The sequence below is a fragment of the Uranotaenia lowii genome, chromosome 1 (assembly GCF_029784155.1).
Source record: "Uranotaenia lowii strain MFRU-FL chromosome 1, ASM2978415v1, whole genome shotgun sequence".
Lineage (NCBI taxonomy): Eukaryota > Metazoa > Arthropoda > Insecta > Diptera > Culicidae > Uranotaenia > Uranotaenia lowii.
The window spans coordinates 182,385,081-182,405,577 of NC_073691.1; the positions used below are offsets into that span (position 1 = coordinate 182,385,081).

Consider the following 20,497-nt stretch of genomic DNA (forward strand, 5'->3'; position numbering starts at 1 on the left):
CCCACCTTTTAGGTCCCCGGCCCACCTTTTCCCTCAAACTGCCACACTGTATGTTGGGGTAGAAAATCGTAATCGCCATATTCTGCTTCCCCGGGGGTGGGAAGGATGAATTATAAGCCGACCCGCCCTACGAACAGACCCTGCTAAGTGATGAAATGAGAGAAAAACAATTTTCGCACTCTGTCAATGAGAAAAGGAGACATCAACCCCGCGCCATCCCGACACTTCCCTCATGCTTTTTTTGTTCCGGAAAATTCCGAATGGATTTTTCCGTAACCGAATGGTGCGAGGAATTCTGTTTCATCTCTCGGAAATTGGCATAGCAATGAAAGGACCAGATCTTCAATGAAATGCGGAATTTGTTTGGGAAGGATTTTTGATAATCCCACTCACACTCTTATGAAGCGAATGAATGTTTTGTTCGTGTCAATCAACCCCCTGGCAACTTGACGTTTCCCATACAAATCGCGTGTGCCAGTTTTTTCTGGTTCTCTGGTTCTGTCAAATCGAAAATCGAGCTACTTCACATGTCGGAAGGACCCATATTGAAATATGTTTTCTGTAACTGATTCAATTCCTGAAAAAAGTTTTGAATTTGGAACTTTTTGCTATGTTTTATGTGAAGTGAATCTGTTTTCAAAAGTTTAGTCCAAGAAAACGAGTAGAGCGTTAATTTGTGTGTCCTACATAAGGTATAAAAGTTCTGGGACTGCTTTAAATAAATCACTGATATCCGGCAGTTTTTGGTACAAGTTTACCTTCCACCGAAACTGTTGAAGACACTCAAGCACAATAAATGTAAAATACAACATTACCGCATCACAGAAAACAGACGTACAAGCTCGAACAAAAAACCGTCAAAAAAGTGTGTAAAATTTCAAATGCTATCACCAAAAAAATACGTTAGAAACTGACTGCAAACAGTGTCATCTATTGCGCCGTTCAAGAGTTACAAATCAACTTTTAAGTGCCCAGTTTTCGAAAAGGCGTAATCGTAGCCAAAAAACAAAAATTAGTTCAAAAAGGGTGTTGGGATTTTTACACAAGTTTCGTGGGCTAGCTTGTACGTCTGTTCTCTGTGACCGCATCAATCATTAAGTGATTGCCATAAACTGCGATGTATATGAACATTTTAAAATGACAAAACAATCACATTATAGCAGAACTTTTGCTATTTTATAGAAAAACTGTTCCTACACAATAAATAAATCGGTCGAATATTGAATAAGTTTAAACATTTCAGTTAAAACTTTTTTTTATTCGTTCGAAAGTTATGAATTTGGCTGATTCGCACCACATTTAATAGTGTGCCCTTTCCATATGCATGACTCGAAAAGTATGTAAACAAGCGGCACACATGCGACACCTGCGATTTTGAAACAGACACACGAAACTCGACCGAACTGTCAAGTTGCCAGGGGGTTGGTGCAGTGGTGTCATATATACAGATTTTTCTGTATTATAAAGATTTTTTATCTTCAATACAGATAAGATACAGATACAGATTTTTATACAGATTTTTAAACATCCCAATCCCAATCATACAGATTTATACAATTTTTTTTTTAACATCAATTCAAAATCAATTGTTGATGAACCAGTTTCCATGGGCTAACTGAGTAAAATCTTTTTAAATCTTTATTTTTCCAAATCCAGTATACCGCTAATAGGCATAATTTTCCCGTATGTTTGAATAACGTGCCGATATTAAGCCTAGACCCATTCAGGAAGGCTTCAATAGTCTCTGTTTCTTAACAGTTAGCATTACTTAAATGTTCGTCTTTTTATCGGTGGATGATAACCTCCCAAATAGAGTACAGAAATTTCGTTAGTTAAATTCATTTGACATCTCTTCTCCTTAAGTTTTTAATCTTTAAAGTAGGGTGGTATTAAGGATAATCACTTTAAGGGAGTTTAAAGAAGAAAATAGATTGTAAATCATATAAAAAATCATATATAAAAAAAGATTTTAACTGTATAAAGTAAATTTCTGATTCCCTGTATTAGAAAAAAAGGACAATTAAAATAAATTCAAATTCTTATGTAAGTATATGCAGTTCATTTTTTGAAGTCAGTTCACTTATTGAAATGAGTTTAAGTTTATAAGTACAGGAAAAAATTCTTGAAATTTAGTTTCAATATTTCATTGATATAACAAAAAAAATCTTTTTGGTTCATGCACTGATTTGAAATTAACTAGTTAATAAAATTTTATCGACAGAAATTAAACGTGTTACATCTCAACAATCACTGAAATTTATAGAACATTTCATATTTTTTAACTTAATGTGTCGTGTGTTAGATTGCAGAATATTGAAGTATATTAATAGGTATTTAGTCCTAAATGTGCTAAGGATGATTGAAATTTTATATCGATAACATAAGACAGAAAAATTCATGCAATATAAGGTCTTATTTTGAATATATATTTGTTGAAAATATATATTCAATAAATTTGTAAGTTTTTTGGAAAAACTATAAAACATGGGAAATGTATTAAATATAAACGTTTGAATTCAATGATCAACTTTCCCGAAGACCACGAGTAGTTTTGACTTCTGAGAAAAAATGGTTATTAATGTTTCTGTTTTGTCATTTTTATTCCAATTCAGCAAAAAAATGTTAAATTTTGAAGAAATTCAGCAAAGTTATTGAATGAGTTAAAATATTCAGTATCATTTACTCAAAAACTTTTTTCAATGATGTCAGAAATAGATAATATGCAATTTTTTTAAATGCGTTATTTTTCGGAAACGAGGAAAAATGACCCTAATGGGTTAAACTCCTATCAAAAAGAAAATAAAAAGTTTCTGAAACTAAAATATAAAGGTAAAATGTATGTATACTTGTTTGTATTAAGCATAACAGAAATGTTTAAAATCTGTATTCATGTAGGCTTTCTAGTTTTTCTGTTATAAATGCAAAATTTAAAAACTTCTTAAAAATCTTATTCGAATTTAGGAACCAAAAATCTTCCAAAATTAATCACAGGAACCAAAAATGATTTTCCCTTGTGAAATCTGAATTTGAATTTCAAGTTTCGTTTTTATTACCGATAATATGTTTATACATATCAAGGTTAGGGATTGACTTTTATACTGAAACCAACATTCTAGATTGTGTTGGATTCAAAATTCTCAAAAATAATTGTGTAATTTACATTCAATTATTTTCATTCATAACTTGAATTCAAGTTTCGTACTTTTAAACACATTTTTTGTTTTTAAGAATTCAGAAATAAGGTTGAGAAAATTTAGTTTAAAGAAATGGAATTCAGCATTCAGCGTAACGTTAAATTTTTTTTTAATTATTTAAAAATATAACTCCATAACTCCAAAAATTTTTGAACAATGAAATCAGCTTTTTGAACCTGCGATAACAAGAACACAGGCTCGATTCCTAAAACCTCAATGCAACCTTAACCAACAATGACCATTATTTTTCGAAAATTTGAAGATTTTTCGCAGATAAGAATATTTAAAAAAATAACCTAGGGTAGGTGTTCCTAATTTGGCATGTGTACCTAATGTTAACATACCGTTCGATTTTGACTATTTTTGACGTTATTTTTCATTTTTCACAATTATAAAAAAAATGATAATGTAACGGATCATGTGCACTTTCATTTCACAAACAAATTAGTTTTCTAACTCACAGGATTTTTCGTAAAATCCGGATTGTTTCAAAGTATGTCCAAATTGAATGGAATTGTTAACAAAATTTTTAAAAAAAACCTGTTTAGAAATGGAAGATTAAAGCTGAATTTAACAACCGATTTTTTTTTTATTTTTCGTCGGATTGTTTTATATTATGATTTAAGTAATAAGTAGAGATGTACCGAATAGTGGTATTCGGCGAACGGCCGAATACCGAATAATGGCCTTTTCAACTATTCGGCCAAACGAATATTCGGCCGAATATTCGGTCGAATATCTTTTTGAGTTTTAATGAAAAAAAAACTTAAACGCTTATTTCAATGATTTCAATTTCTTCCATATAAGTGCCTCTCATGGTTTTAGTCGATTATTTTAGCCAGATGATATTATCGGGTGATGTTTTATAAGATATTTTTAAGTAGGGGTCTTTCTGATTTTAAAATGTCACCTATAACTCAAAATACATCAGATGACTTGTCTCTTCTAGGGCGTTTATCCCCAAAGAGATTGCATTCCTGTGAAATCTGGGACAAAATAAAACATATCGAAACCGGTGCCATGCTATTTGAATTTGCTTCTTTGATATTGAATTATATGAAGGTCGAATTTTAGCAAGATATCTTCCAAACAGTTGTTGAAAAGATAGATGATTTTTAACCTTTAGCATACCATACTTTCATTCACACGTATCTACACGGTTAGGCATTCACGACGGTTATTGACAAAAAAAATATTTAAAAAATCCAGAAAATCTGGAATAAACTGAAATCAAAGTATATAGCGATACTTGTCCGCATTCTCCTGTACAATCTACAGTAAAAGATATGCGGATACACCTTAGATGTTTTGCTAAAACCATAAGTTTTTAATGATTGTTTAGCTTTTACAACATTACTTTTTAATATTTTATAAATTACCCAAACTCATTTGAAAAATTTTACAAGTCTGTAGTAGACATTCGGCCTATTCGGCCTATTCGGCCGAATACTTAGCTCAACTATTCGGTGAGCCGAATATTCGGCTTAACGGTTTTTTGGCGGTATTCGGCGCCGAATATTCGGCCAACCGAATATTCGGTACATCTCTAGTAATAAGTATGTTGGAACCATGTTTTTTTCGTGTAAAAACTAAAAAAAGCATTTGTCTACAATTAGGAACACTATTTTCAATGTGTTCCTAATTATGGTCATAGTCAAAGTTTTCCAAACTATATCAAAGTCAAAGAATGTATTTGAAATAAATTTGATTGATTGAATTGTGTTTTAACTTAATTTTCAACGTTCTGTTGAAATAAACTGTTCTAAGCTAATAAAACATGATTATTTTTTACTTCAATGTATCTCAAGCTTAAAATGTGGAAAAAATATTTTCGCTAGTTTGTTAAGAACGCACTCTTCGCGACAGAGTGGGAAACCATAAGTTACAGAGAGCTTCTCAACAAAAACAGAATCGAAAGGAAAAATTAAAAATAAAATCTCAACAAAATACGTTGAATACCCTCATCTGGGGCATCACTTCCAAATTCAATCGCTTATAAAAACCTAATGCCCACAGATAATCCTACCGTTTGTACATCAAAAGTTTTAAGGTTGATGGGACATCAAATTAACGTAGTCAGAAAAATAATTGGTTCCACCAGTTATTTTTAAATTTACAAAATATGCGATTTTCACCCTACTAAGAAAAAGGGGTAAGTTGCAAAAACCGTTGTTTTTAATGAAAAATAAAAAAAAGTTTGAATAGATATAGTTTTTGACACATTTGTGATGTCGTTACGCATAAAGCACGATCTGTAGTTATTTCTGATTTTGTTAGAATTAAAGTTTATATTTTTTCTGTCAAAGATTTTTTTAAAAAAGAAAGCATAAGGGTCCTGTATACATTTAGGGATGAAAAATACTTAAAAACTTCTACATCATATTCTAGCATATGGAAACAAGATTTAAACTGTGAATCATTGATTTGTATGTCGATTCAATTTAGCCTAGACTGGTAACGGAATTTTAAAAATATTTATTCAAAAAAATTAAATGTTTCTCCGAAAAATATCCATACACCAACAGTGTTGATATAGGATAATAAAATCCATATAAAATTTGTAGGTAATATCATCAAACCAATCCGTCACATTGTGTATAGTTTTTACGGCATCAAAAAATCTAAAAATTTAGATTTTTTAATTATCTATGAGAATCAAAAACTTCAAAAAACTGTGAGAAACTATGGCATCATCGTTTTGTTATCATTAAATGACAATTTTATTACATTACTAGCAGACCCGGTAAACTTCGTCTTACCATGTTCAATTTGGCGAGCATTTTCTATTTTTCCTAGTTTTCTTTACATTTCCTTTCTTTCCCTTTACTCGAATCGTCCCGCTCAATTCTATCAAAATTAAACCAAAGAATTTAAACTTAACGGGTCTTTTAAAATCCAATTTTTGTAATTTGTTAAATAAATAACTGTATGTTGATAATATGTATGTTTCATTTGCTGTATTCCATTCAGTAGATTTATTTCGTTTTGTTATATTGTTTTTAACATCGGGACAATTTTTGGAGTATTTGCCGAATATTTTGCCTAACGCAGCGCTTTCAGCTCCCAATAAGCTATGGATGGTGTATATTTTAGAGCTGTAGAAATGAAACACATAAGATAAGATTTTTAACTAACCATTTTCAAACAGCTTATTATTCACCATCCTCATGCTTCGAAGCAGTTTGAATTAAAATCCATATTTTCACCAAATCATTCCCAAAAAGTTTCGCCTGATACTTAAGTTATAGACTTTACACATTTCAACTTAAAGTGTTCCCAAACAGCACTTGTCATGGCATTAAAACTGGTGATTTTGTGTATTGCTAATTCCTTTTTTTTATTCAAGCAAAAAATGCAAATTAATTCCTTTGAACTTTAACCCAATGAATCAAAGAAACGATTGGTTTTGAAAAGAGGAAAACATATGTTTAGATATATTCACCCATTATTTTAAAGATTTTAATTCAAGCAGTTCTGATTTCAAAATTTCCTGAACATTGTTGGTGGTGATCTGCGATTTCATTAAGGATTACGTTATATTTTTAAGATTTAATAACATTTAATTGATAAGCAGATTTATTTTAAAATTTAATAGATTGAAAATAAATAATCTGTTCAGGCTACGATGGTTTCATGAGTTCATATTATTTCCTGGAAATTATCATATAAACAAAACCTTAATAAAAATTATGTGTCTTTTTTACATTAAATCTTAATTTTCAAAAATGAAACACCGGTCAAATCCTAACGAATATCACCACAGTTCAACTACCATATGCTCTGGAAAAATTATTAGTTATATTGACAAAAAGAAATATCGAAGTATATATTTGTCCCATTTATTGGGGCAAGTGAAAACACGTAGGTCTTTTTAGATGTGTCAGTGAAAAGACTTTAAAATTAATTTAATACTTGTTCTTGTTTGTCTGTTTTATCAACTTTCATTGCTATATCCTAAATTTTTCTCCGGAATAAATTAATGCTTGGTACTTCAATTTCACTGAATGCTGTTCAACCAAAAGACCTTGATTTACAAAGACCTTTATAATAATTTTGAATATCAGCTTCAGATGCAACACTCGGGATATCCTTTCTGGCCATTTTGAAGATAAAGTTCTTGAATTGTAGATGTTTCATAGCTAAATTGCGCATTTTCACTTATTCCACCTAAGAAATTACAGGAATTAATATTATTTTTAACACTATCAGGTCATATTAAAAGTTCATCATAAAAATCTGCTGCCCCTGGAATATCAATTACAAAAAACTTTTCAACAAAAAAGTGAATCAAAAGTCTCTTCAATGTAGCCAAAATATGTAAAACAAAAACACACTTTTCATGTTAAGTTTGAATGCATATCCTCTTTTTTTGTTATTAAAAAGTAGATTATTTTATTGAAAACTTCAATTTACGTTTGCAAAAAATCAAATAGTTCATTCGGTCTTTAAAAACTTCAATTCTATCTAATCTTTTTCAAAGAACAGACTCTTGTTGAGGAACGAATGGCCAAGTTGGTTAAAATCCTCTATAATTAAACAAATTTGAAGAGAATAGACTCTTGTTCAGTTAATGTGTCTAGCATTCTAGGCGTATTGGATTATACGAAATTGAATGTAAAGCTTCCCAATTTCTTATTTTCAAACGTCCTCAAAGTGTCATAACATTATTTCATATTTATCTTTACCAAGTTCATATGTTTTGGCAATTTACTACTTAAATTAACACGAATTAAAAATGGTTTTGATATTTGAAATCGTTTATATGGTTTTGATTCGATCGATAAAATATCAATCCGTGTCACATCTAGACGTCATTTATTACCATGTGCTGTGTACAAATAAAATAAGCAAGAAAAAAAAACACATCTAGGTTGCATATCGCCCCCACGTGCATAAGAAATATAGGTACTTGGTTGAGAAATAGGCGCCTAATTTTTAAATTTTTCCAGCGATCAATGAACAGTATGCTTTGATTACTATTATCTTGTAACGACGTTTGCTAGCGATGCCTCGCCCATGCAGACGAAAAACAAACCCCTCGAAGAAAAGAAAATCTCTAAAAATGGATGCCCGACTTTTCAATTTCAGATTTTGGCAAAACAAATAATATATGTTTTATTCGATCAGCAAAACGTCAACCCGAGTCACATTTTTGGCGTCATCCATAACCATGTGCTGTAGAAATGAGCTAGGAATCAAGAACAAAAAAATCACATCAAGGGTTCATATCGCCATCACGTGCATTGAAAATATGCTTGGTTGAGAAATACGCGCCAAAATATTCTCACTGATAAGTATGCTATGCCATGGTTACTATCTTCTAACGACGTCTGCTCGCGACGCCTCGACCTTGGAGACGAAAAACAAACCGCCCAAAGGAAAAGAAATCTCAAAAAAAATGAAAGCCATGACTTTTATTTCGTTCGAAAAACTACAAATTTAGTTATTACGGACAATTGATGCGACTTTTTGTTGTTTTTATTCGATATAAACCGATTCGCATGGCTACAGAATATTCTAAAAATAATTTCATTCGAATCGTTTGGGTCATTTCGGAGGAGTAGTACTACAAACACCGTTACAAGAGAATTTTATATAATAGATAATAAAATAAAAGTTAAATATGTGTTGTGGTACACAAATATTCCATCAAACCATGCTGTTGCATGATGCTCTGTTTGACTGTACTTGATTGTATCCATTACAATGAATTTTCTACTTTTTGAAATACAAAAAATGTATCCATTGGAAAAGTAAAAGTTTGAATTTTAATAAGCTCAACATCCACTACTTTCTTCAACACTAACTAGTGTAGAGGAATATTGTGTAGGATTTAAATAGCCCTTGTTTCTCTATTCATATTCCAAAATCGTAGTAAAATTTTTAAAGAGGTGAGTTTTGAGATTTTTGTCATTAAAGTATTAAATAAACGGACCCATATGCAAAATCAGGAACAAATAGTGTAATATTAGGTACGCTGATACATTTTTCCTCATATGTTATCATTAGGAACACCCATATGTTAAAATTAGGAACAATTAGTGTCAAATTAGGAACATCGTCACACTTTATAAAACTTGATATTTTTCGTAAATTAAGGCTTGAAATGATTATTTCAAAACAAAACAGAGTTCAGAAAAAACATTTGGAACTTAGTTACCAAAAAATACCAAAAACCTCTGACAAAATATAGCGAAATTAGGCTCACTTACCCTATGCATAATTTGGGAGATTAAAGATTTGTTGTGGCAAACAAATTTGGATTTTTTCATCTGGTGAGTGAATCAGCCTTTAGTACTAAATTTCACAGAAACCGAAGTTTAAGGTGGTTTTAGTTCAAATACAGATAAATACAGATTTTTTCATGAGGCCGATACAGATTTAAAAAAAAACCATGTGGCAACCCTGGGTTGGTGTCAATCAACCATGTGATGTTAGTTGTCCTTTTTATCTGTTTACTAATGTACAAGTTTGTGATTTTTGTTATTATTCAAGATAATTATTATCATTAAAATTGACTAAAGACCCTTTTATAATTGTCATTCTGGTCAAATTTGTTCAAATTAGCTACTGACTTCTATCTAAATCAATGTTTTGTTGGTCCAACTATTACAAATATACCAAAAACTATAAATTTTCAAACGTTTTCTTTAGGTTTTTCATTTGAAACAAAGTTTGTTGCAACTTTCCCCATTTTATTAGTAGAGTGAAAATCGCATGTATTTGTAAATTTTAAAATAACTGTTGAAACTAATAATTTTTCCGATAACGTAAATTTTATGTTTCATGAATTTTAAATTTTTGATGTACAAGTTCTTTGATTATCTGTGGACATAAAGTTTTTAGAAGCCATTGAAGTTGAAAAGTGTTGCATGATGCTGAAATTGACAGTACCGAATTATGCTACAAAATATGAAAAAAAAAATCTTGAGGACATACATACATAAAGGTTAAAATAAATCCGGCTCGCAAATAAGCGCATAACCTAAAATGATTCCGGTGAATCGAAGTTGTGAACCGTATCGTCTCCCTCATTCCTCAGCTGTTGATTTATTTAATGTTATGTTAAGCGATTCGGTTCTTTCTCGTAAAAAAATTGCAAAATAGAATACATCACCGATTTATCAAATATTGATCAAATGTATGCAACAACAAATAAATCGTTCACCTCTTCCCCTCACAGCATTTTCTGGTCTGTTCCGATGAATTTATGCATCTCTGGAATATTCTCCCCCGGTTTTGTCCGTTTCTTTGTGGACCCGAAATAATACCCCGTCACACCGGAAATTTGCTGCTACGCTTTTGCAATTTTATTCGATCCCACAAATTTCTATAGCTTGAATATTCAATCAAAAACGTTTTCAATGTATTCCTCTCTTTGTTCGGAAAGTCCCCCGAATAAAAGTAATAAATTTTTAAAAAAAGTTTTTTTTTGTCTAAATTAATCACAAACAATCTCTTGCGGCAATATTCAAATGGAAAAGCAGTTTCTATTTTAACTTTTTGCTAGACTACTTCTATACCAAGAAAATTGTATTGGACTTTCTCCCCATTTTTATGTACTCACTGGAAAAAAGGTGGTGTTTCAAATAATCATTCCTCGTATTTTATCGATTAGTTCTTATTAGTTCTTAGTTCAATTTTATGTGAGCTCCCCTCTTCCCTAAATTTATCTCCAATTGAAGGAGAAAGGAGTCTCGAATAAGCATATTGCTATATAAATGCCCTCGCATATGTCGTGATCGGGCGGAATTTCTTCGTTGATTCCGGACATTCGTCTGCACTTTTCTGCTATCTCCGAAAAACTCCCGTTTCTTTTTTCGGGGCAACTCGTCAGATCCACCGTTTGTACGAATACCAAAGTGTTAATCGTGTGAGTTTTATGAATAGTCAGAATACGTTAATACAATTAAAGTAACTCATGAGATCTACACACTAATTTTAATTTGTATTTCTGATTAAAGTCGCTGGTCAGAAACTACTCAATAATTCGACACGTTGTGTAAAATGCTTAATTTTATTTCAATTGAATTTTACTATTATCATGAATACTACTTACCACAATCTCCCTCTCCTCTACTCTGTTATACGTAAATATATATTTTTTTTTGCTGTATATTATATAACGTTTATTATTATCTCTTTCATTGAAAATATGGTTTCGTGTAAACTTTGCAGTCGCAGTTACCCGAACAAAGATTGACTGAAAAGAGGTTAGCGTGTAGAACTCCGACAGATTTTACATTGATTTGACAGGTCGCACGAATGTACAAGTTCGCACTACTGTCATTAGTGCGCAGTCCAATTTAGTGCGCTGCGATCAATACAACATCTTATTATTACCACGAGTTCTATTAGACTAGCAGTTTAAATTGACCAATGCAAAGCTGACTTTTTTTTTAACAAAACGAAAAATAAACTGTTTAACCGTTATAATGCCTTTTGAAACAAAAAAATTACTTGATAATTTGCAGACTTGGTGCATTAAACAAGAAAAGATTGGCCAGAAAATAGACTACAAAAATTTCAGACAGGGTTATAGTTGTTGGATTCTGTTTGAGGAATTTGAGTCCTTAAGTTTGTGTAATTTTGGTCTAGAGTGTAACGTTGAACGTCATCGCGTTGACAAAAATGTAAACAATTGCAAGTTATTGCGAATTCTATTTTGTTTCTTCGAAAAGTAATTTCGGCAATCTGTTGTCCAGAGTTTTAACGGAAAAACCCGTAAACCTAAGTAAAAAGTCGTAACAAGATTTGTGATGGGACAACTTCCAACATCCAACTGTAAAGCTGTTCCTATTTGGTCACTGTTTCCCGGTAATTAATATTGTGTATAATTAATATTGCGAAATCGAATGTTGTGTTTCTTTTTTTTTTTTTCAAGAGGAAAATGATCGTACTGTATCTACGGATGTAAAAAAAGGAGGCAAAAAAGTACGTAAGAAAAATGCCCACCGTATGCGTCATGTTCAGGTGAAGATTATCCCGGTACATTCGATAACTCCTAGGTGTGGAACCAGTTCCAGTATAAGCTCAGTTCAATGTCAACTACAGCATGTCGATTCCCCACTGTGTCGTACGAATTGAGGATACTTATTCAGAAATGTTGTCGCCAATTCTTCATAGTCACTCAACGATCGTGGGAGTATAAGGTTTTCTCTGCTTTGTCTAATTTAGAGAAAATAACAGTTCAAGCAGTATTATAAGCACCCCCTCATAAGTTTAAATCTCTCGGTAAGGACAACGATAAATACAACATTGCATTGTGCTAACAAAAGTGAACAGAACGAAAAGTACATACTCAACAAAGTAACTATTTTTGTTTTGTAATTATCGATATTTGGCTTTGTGTTTTAAAATGTACATTTGGGTGGATTGGTTACAATCCTGGAATTATCTATTCGTAAACGTGATAAACGATCATACACTGCCGGCCAAAAGTTTGGGATCACCCGCTAAAAAACATGCAAATTTTGATCGTTCATATCTCAGCCGTCTTAGGACATATTGCAAATCTTCTGAACTCATTTGAAAGATAATGAGCAATAGCTATTTCGGAGTTATTTTGCCCAGAAATAATGTTTTAGTTTTGCACCTAAAACTTAACCTAAAGTTAGAGCATTTTCGAAAAAACGCACTCAATATTCAAAGCCGATCATCTCGCGATTGGGTGGACCAAATTTCAAAATTTGAGTTGCATTAGAATCCTTATTCTATACTTCACAAAACACAATCAAAAAATTTTGTGCAAAAATTTAAGAATGTACTTTTAATTAATAAAATAGACACTTAAGTTATCGTCCAAAAGTTTGGGATCACCCCTAGTATGGTGTATCGACCAAAAGTTTGGGATCATTTTTTCAAAAACATGCAAATTTATCTCATTCATATCTTTCTCATCGAACATCGTATTGCAGATCTGAAGGGTGCATTTGAAAGCTTAGGAATTGTTGTTTTTTCATAAATTCATTAAAAAATTATATTTTAAATCCATAACCATAAAAAATTCACAATCATAAGTGTGAATTTTCAAAACACAATTAATTTCAAGTAAATTGTTTATGGTTATCACTTTAAAATATAATTTTTGTATGAATTTATGGAAAAACAACAATTCCTAAGCTTTCAAATGCACCCTTCAGATCTGCAATACGATGTTAGATGAGAAAGATATGAATGAGATAAATTTGCATGTTTTTGGCAAATACACCATACTGAGGGGTGATCCCAAACTTTTGGACGATAACTTAAGTGTCTATTTCATCAATTAAAAGTACATTCTTAAATTTTTGCACAAAATTTTTTGATTGTATATCGAGAAGTATAAAATAAGAATTCTAATGCAACTCAAGTTTTGAAATTTGGTCCACCCTATCGCGAGATGTTCGGCTTTGAATATTGAGTGCGTTTTTTTGAAAATGCTCTAACTTTAGGTTAAGTTTTAAGTGCAAAACTAAAACATTATTTATGAGCAAAATACCTCCGAAATAGCTGTTGCTCATTATCTTTCAAATGAGATCAGAAGATTTGCAATATGTCCTAAGACGGCTGAGATATGAACGATCAAAATTTGCATGTTTTAGGGGGGTGATCCCAAACTTTTGGCCGGCAGTGTATTATCAAACTTTGATGGCATTTTAACTTGTCTTTTAGATCTTCCCGCTCGTGTGTGATCCTGCTGATCTTCTGGAAATTTATCCAACAAAACGGGGATAGCTTCAGATTCGATTTCAGTGGTTTCTGTTTGTGTCGGGTCCATTTCTTTGACACTTGGTCGTGTAAACACTGGTTCAATCACAGAATCTGTTTAAAAGGGTAAGGATTTAATTTTTTTTAGTTAGTTTTAAAGAGTACAGCAAGAAATACATTTTTTTTACCTGTATCATTGTTTGCGCTGTTTAAAGTAGTGGCTTCTGGAAGGCTTTTGTCGACCCTTTTGGCATCTTCGATGTTTCGGGCATACGTGATACCTCGCTCACTCCTTACCACAATCTTTGCCCCTTCTCTAGCGATAACGGTGTACTTCTCAGGATTTTAATCTTTTAAATTGCGTAAGTACGACTTTGTCACCTACTGTCAAGTCCGACTGTTTCGCTCCTCTTCTCGCATCCGTGTACTTCTTGCTTTCCTGCTTCGAAAAGGCATCCTTTTCTCTTATATCTTCTTTATCCAAATCATACGGTGATTTTGATTCCCAAAGACAAGGGAAAGAACCACGGTACTTCCAACCGACTAATAATTCAAACGGAGTCACTCCTAGTCGAGAGAGAGGTCGTACCTTGTTATGGACGTTTACATATTGATCGAGTGCCTGTCGCCAGTTGACGTTGTCTAATTTTGAAGCCGCCAATGCTCTTTTGACTCCTTGATTTTGACGTTCAATAGCTCCGTTTGATTGTGGGCTCAATGGTATTGATTTTTGTACCGATATTCCTTTATTTTCCCACGTTTTTATGAACCTTTCGCTTTGGAAAGGTGGGCCGTTATCGCTCTGGATCACCAGAGGATAACCCCAAGTTGCAAAAACCTTGTTCAAAGCTTCGATTGTAGATTCTGCGGTCATATGTTTCATCTCAATCACGTGTATATATCTAGAATATAAGTCTACAATAACCAAGAACTCTCCATAGCCAAACTCTTTATCAGTGAAAAAGTCTATTTGGAGAATCTCCCATGGACCTCGAGGTAGTTCTCTATTTGTCAGTGGAATGGGAGGGTTCTTTTTTGATAGTAAAAGACATGTTTCGCATGACTTTACATAAGACTCCACATCTGCGCTCATACCGGGCCACCAGAAGTATTCGCGCATGATGCGCTTGGTGGATGATGTGCCCATATGACCTTGATGAGCTGATTGAATCGCTTTTTGACGCAAAGACTTTGGAAGAACAACTCTATCGCTTTTGAATAACAAGCATCCCAAGGTACGCAGATATTTGGCCTCTGATTGATACCTTTGAAGTCCACTCTCCCAGTGACCAGTTCTTATGGCAGATCTTACGTGTATTATATCTGTGTCGTCTTCGGATGCTGTTTCTATTTCATTCCATGAAATTTCTAAAGATCCTGAATCGAGCAAAAATAGAAGGTGATTTTCGTCAACATCGTTATCAAAGGATTCTGCAGGAGTGTTTCGATTCATCAACCTTGATAACGCATCGGCCAGATTCAAGTTCCCTGGTATCCGTTTTACAGTAAAGCGATACGGCATCAACTTGAGTGCCCATGTTTCCGCCCTGGTAACAGCTCGTCTGCCTATTCTATGCGAACTTCCGAAGATGAACTCGTTTGCTTCGGAGTCCGTACGAATTGTAAAAGGCACGCACATCAAATATATAGAGAATTTTTGAACCCCCCATACCATCGCCAAAGCTTCGCGCTGCGTTTGAGGATACTTTTGCTCACAAGTGGTCAAGGTTTTTGAGGCGCATGCGATAATTCGTGGATTCATTCCTTTGTCAAATTGAACTAATACGGCTCCCAAGCCATGGGGAGAAGCGTCTACGTAAAGTTCGGTCTCGTCGTATCGGTTATAATATCCAAGTGTCGTTATTGATTTCAAGGCGTCATTTTTTAGGAACTCGAACTCTTCTTCTAGAGAACTGTCCCAGTAAAACCGTTCAGATTTGGCAAGATGTCTCAGTCGCCAGGTTCTCTGCGCTCGATGAGGGATGAACTTTTCAACAAAATTTACAAGACCCAAAAAGCTCTTTACTTCCGCGAGGTTTTCGGGACTTCTAAAATTTTTTAGAGCTACGATTTTTTCATCTTCTATTTTCCAACCAGTTGATGAAACGACAAAGCCCAGGAACTTAACGGACTGCTTTCCGATTTCACATTTGTCTTCGTTGATTCGGACATTGTGATTCTCCAGACACCTCTTAACTTTTGCTAAATTTTCATCGTGTTCTGCCTTTGTTTTAGCAAAGATTAAAATATCGTCTAGATAGTTAATCACACCTTCGCAACCAGCCAGGACAATCGTCTGTAATGACTCCTGGAATATATCAGAAGCATTACTGAGACCGAAGGGAAGTCTTTTGTAGCGGTATAAACCGTCTCCTGCGAAAAAGTTTGTTAGGTGACGGGAGTTTTCGGCAAGCTCAATATGAAAAAAAGCATTCTTGAGATCTATTGTTGAGAACCACTTAGCGCCATGTAGCTCCATAACTATGGACTCGAATGTAGGCATTTTGAACGGAGTCCTGTGTATACAACGATTAGGACCTCTCAAGTCGATGACAAGGCGGATGTCATTCCTACCTTTTGGTACTACCAATAAAGACGAGCAAAACGAACGGTCCATTTCAGGTGTCACTTCTTCTATAATACCAGAACTCAACAGTTCTCCAAGTTTACGTTTGGTCAATTCTTTGAATGCCGGAGGAATGTGGGTATAAACACTACGTGAAGGTGGAAGTTCAGAATCATACTTCAATGTCACCGGGGGGATGTTGAACTTGGGGAATTCGTTTCTAGCTAGCACAGCAGATGTTGATTCGTATACGACAGCGTTAAGATTAGGAAGTGTATATCGCACCGGCACGTTTAGTCCGACATCAAGGACGCTATATCGAATGGCCGTGTTAAATCCCAGCAATGCTCGCACTTCTTTTACGACATAAAATTTCTCGATCATGACTGGACGATCTTCGGAAATGAACAACTCTGCTGAAAATGTTGCTACCACATTGATGTTTCCACTAGATGCGTAAGCTTTTAAGGGTTTATCAGAAAATGGACTCAGCGCTACAATTTTGCTTGACGATTTGTTATCGGCCATAATTTCATCGAACGATGTTTTTGTGATTGTATTCACCTGCGCACCTGAATCAATCATGAAGCGTACCACTTTTCCAGCTACTTGAGCGTTTATAAAAACGTCAGCAGCTGCGGCAGGTGGATTGATGGTATGCATTCTAACAGCATGTATGTCCAAATCTTTTAGTTCTGTTTTTCTCATCTCCGCCACTTGCAAATGGTCCTAGAAAATAACATATCTCTTAGATACAACTTATAAGCTTTAAATATCTAATTTCAAAACAGCAAAATAAACTTCATTTTTTATTCAACAATAGTTGGATAATGACTTAAGGGTTTGATTTTTTTTCAATTTCAAATAAGACTGCTAAGGTTAATTGAAATTTTATTATTCAATAGATTATCTTGTCGTTGAAATGTATCGATGTCTTATTATTTAATCTTTATCCATTCTGATCAGTTTTATTAGCAACAACGTATATTTAATTAATACATTTTTTTTTATAGTCATAACCACATAGTTTTTTTTTCGTTACTCATAACAATGCTAATTATTGGGTATTGTATATCTCAAACCTACTTCTAATATGAGGTTCTATTTATTTTAAAAAATAAGTTCTTGTAAGTGAAGATACCCTACTCTGGGTCTTTGTCAGGAATATGTACCTCGTTATCGGAATCTTGCTCGGACTTGCTTTCAATGGCTGCGATCTTCTTTGGAATAATTTGGTCTTCTGATGAGGCTGGTCGTTTCCACGTTTTAGTTTTAGAGTCCTCAGCGGATGAAGAACACGCTCGAGCGATGTGTCCCCATCGGCCACAATTGCGGCAATCCTTATCTGCTGCTCCGCATGAAGATGAGTGATGACCAAACCTTCCGCATCTCCAGCACGATGTTCTTTGATCGCGCGTCGAAGTTTGGTAGAATCCTCTACCTCCCCTGCGGAATCCGCGATTTCCACGTGGCATTCCTCTACCTCGCCAACTCTGTTGACGAGGTACTGTGCCGTGAGCAATCATTGCCACTGATGAGGTTTGTTCGTTGCGGCCTCGAAGTCTCTGGTATTCCTCCTCGTTTGCCTTCTCCAACTCTCTGTCACGTACCAGATCAATGAGATCTTTCATAGAACCTTGTCTAACCCAATTTCTGTGCGCAAGTTTTCGTACACAGCTATCGGAAGCACCTTTCATTAGCTGTCTAACAACTGCTTCCATCTCTTCATCCTCAGTGTAATCGCATAACTTAGCTGCTGATGAAACACGCCGTACGAATTCAATACTGTTTTCATTTGCAGACTGATAAATGTTGATGAGTTTTCCTCTTTCAGCAAGAAGATACGTTCGTGATCCAAAATATCTATCAAGGCGGGCCATTGCATTGGAAAACGGCGACAGCAAGCCGTCTGGCATTCCTGGTTCGGAAGGACAAGACTTCAGTAACTCGTACAATTTCATTCCGCATTTCATTTGGAAAACTCCCCACTTAGTTTGTTCGTCGGCTGAATTTGCCATCTTAAAAGCAGCGGTTACCATATCTTTCCAATATTTAAACGATTCTTTATCTATTTCCGATTTACCCGGCTTTGGAATACATTCCGGAATACTCAAGGATCCTAATGTGACACTGTTCATAGTAGCCAACAATACCGATTCGTTCCTGGTACTAACATTGGCAGAACCATCCTCTCTCATTGTACTAGAATGCGTGGGACGTAATCCAGCATCAGAGTTTTGCTCCGAGTTTTGATCTATTTGCTGGTCGGACGACAAACGTTCTAGCTGTTCACGAAGAGAGTTATTTTCCTCCATGGATTTTTGCAGAGCTTTTCTTAATTTCTTTTTCGACGGTTTCCTGGAAACAAAGTCATATTTTACAATTCAATTCTAAACAACGTAATCATTTTACTATAATTAGGCTCAATTGTATCTTTCAGAAGAAAACTTATACTATAGTACGCATCACTGCTGAGTTCTTTTTTTCTTTTTACCTTCATAGTAACTCACACACATATTCACTAACATTCGTAGGTATATGTATCCACTTTTTCACATTACCTACATACGTATTACATTTACATATTCGCTTACCTATTTATGTATTTGTATCGCTTTTTTTATGAATCAAAATACCTACATAGGTATTGCATTTACACTTACACTTACATCATAGGTATAGGAATTTCTTTTCAGGTATGGTCATCACATATTAACTAGATTCAATCGCTTTGGACAGAAATATCCGCCATGATGCTCTAAAGTCTATCCTGGGACATGATATTTTTTCTTAGCCACACTATCCATTGTATCAATTATTTCTCGATAACAAATTTTTTTTTCTCTCGTAGGCACATTTATTTTTTCATTTGCCATAATTTTCTCTCTTTTTTTGGTACATATATTTCTCGAGTACATATATTTTTTTCTCGCAGGCACACTTATTTTTTCGAAGCCTGAGTTTTCTCCCTTGGCACATATATTTTTTGATGCCTTGATATCCTTTATCGCACATTTATTTTTTCCGCGATAATTTCTTTTTTTATTTTTTTTTGTGATAATTTCTTTCTTGGCGCATATATTTTTTGTCCATTGCCTTAATGTCGTCCATCGCACATATATTTTTTCGCGATGATTTCGTTCGAGACACATGTATCTTTCTGTTACCTACCATTTTGTTTTTCTGTTTTCGGTGTTTACCATATACTTACTTGCTAGAAAATCCTTTGGCCGCACCGACTGCGCCACTGTCGTGATCGGGCGGAATTTCTTCGTTGATTCCGGACATTCGTCTGCACTTTTCTGCTATCTCCGAAAAACTCCCGTTTCTTTTTTCGGGGCAACTCGTCAGATCCACCGTTTGTACGAATACCAAAGTGTTAATCGTGTGAGTTTTATGAATAGTCAGAATACGTTAATACAATTAAAGTAACTCATGAGATCTACACACTAATTTTAATTTGTATTTCTGATTAAAGTCGCTGGTCAGAAACTACTCAATAATTCTTAAGCCAACAAGAATAATTCGACACGTTGTGTAAAATGCTTAATTTTATTTCAATTGAATTTTACTATTATCATGAATACTACTTACCACAACATATAAAATTTGTTTCCATACGCTCGATTAGTTCTCGAGTTAAGCAAAAAAATGTAATGCAGCCCCCTACTCTCATTCAAATCACCCCACTGGAAGGAGGCAATAGTACCAAATATCCATAGAAACATTCCTCATAACTACTCAAATAACTTACCAAGCGAAATATGGTTCCATTTGCTGGATAAGTTCTCGAATTATGTAAAAAACTGTATGAGTGCACCCTCCTACCCTAAAATTTCCCCTCAGGAAGAACAGAGGGTTTTTAAAAATATCATAGAAACATTTCTCGTATTCAAATACCTTCCCATGCCTAATATTAGATCCATATGCTTTAAAAGTTTTCCAATTATGCTGGAAAATGTAAAGGAGCCCCCTACTCTCTTTCTATCTCTCCACAAAAAAAAGATAAGGATATCAAATATTCAAAGAACTTCCAAGCCACTCCACC

General features: G+C 34.1%; 2 protein-coding genes across 2 annotated transcripts; both read right to left on the minus strand.

The window, feature by feature from the left end:
* Positions 1-14,220: 14,220 nt before the first annotated feature.
* LOC129738203 (uncharacterized protein K02A2.6-like) lies at positions 14,221-17,112 on the minus strand. The gene has a single exon (XM_055729394.1). The coding sequence runs from the start codon at positions 17,110-17,112 to the stop codon at positions 14,221-14,223; it is 2,892 nt and encodes a 963-aa protein (XP_055585369.1).
* A 259-nt stretch (positions 17,113-17,371) lies between these two features.
* On the minus strand, positions 17,372-19,800 carry LOC129739453 (uncharacterized). Its single transcript, XM_055730911.1, has 2 exons — positions 19,661-19,800; positions 17,372-18,807 (listed from the first exon to the last, which is right to left on the minus strand). The coding sequence occupies exons 1-2, from the start codon at positions 19,735-19,737 to the stop codon at positions 17,592-17,594; spliced, it is 1,293 nt and encodes a 430-aa protein (XP_055586886.1). The 5' UTR covers positions 19,738-19,800; the 3' UTR covers positions 17,372-17,591.
* Positions 19,801-20,497: the final 697 nt, after the last annotated feature.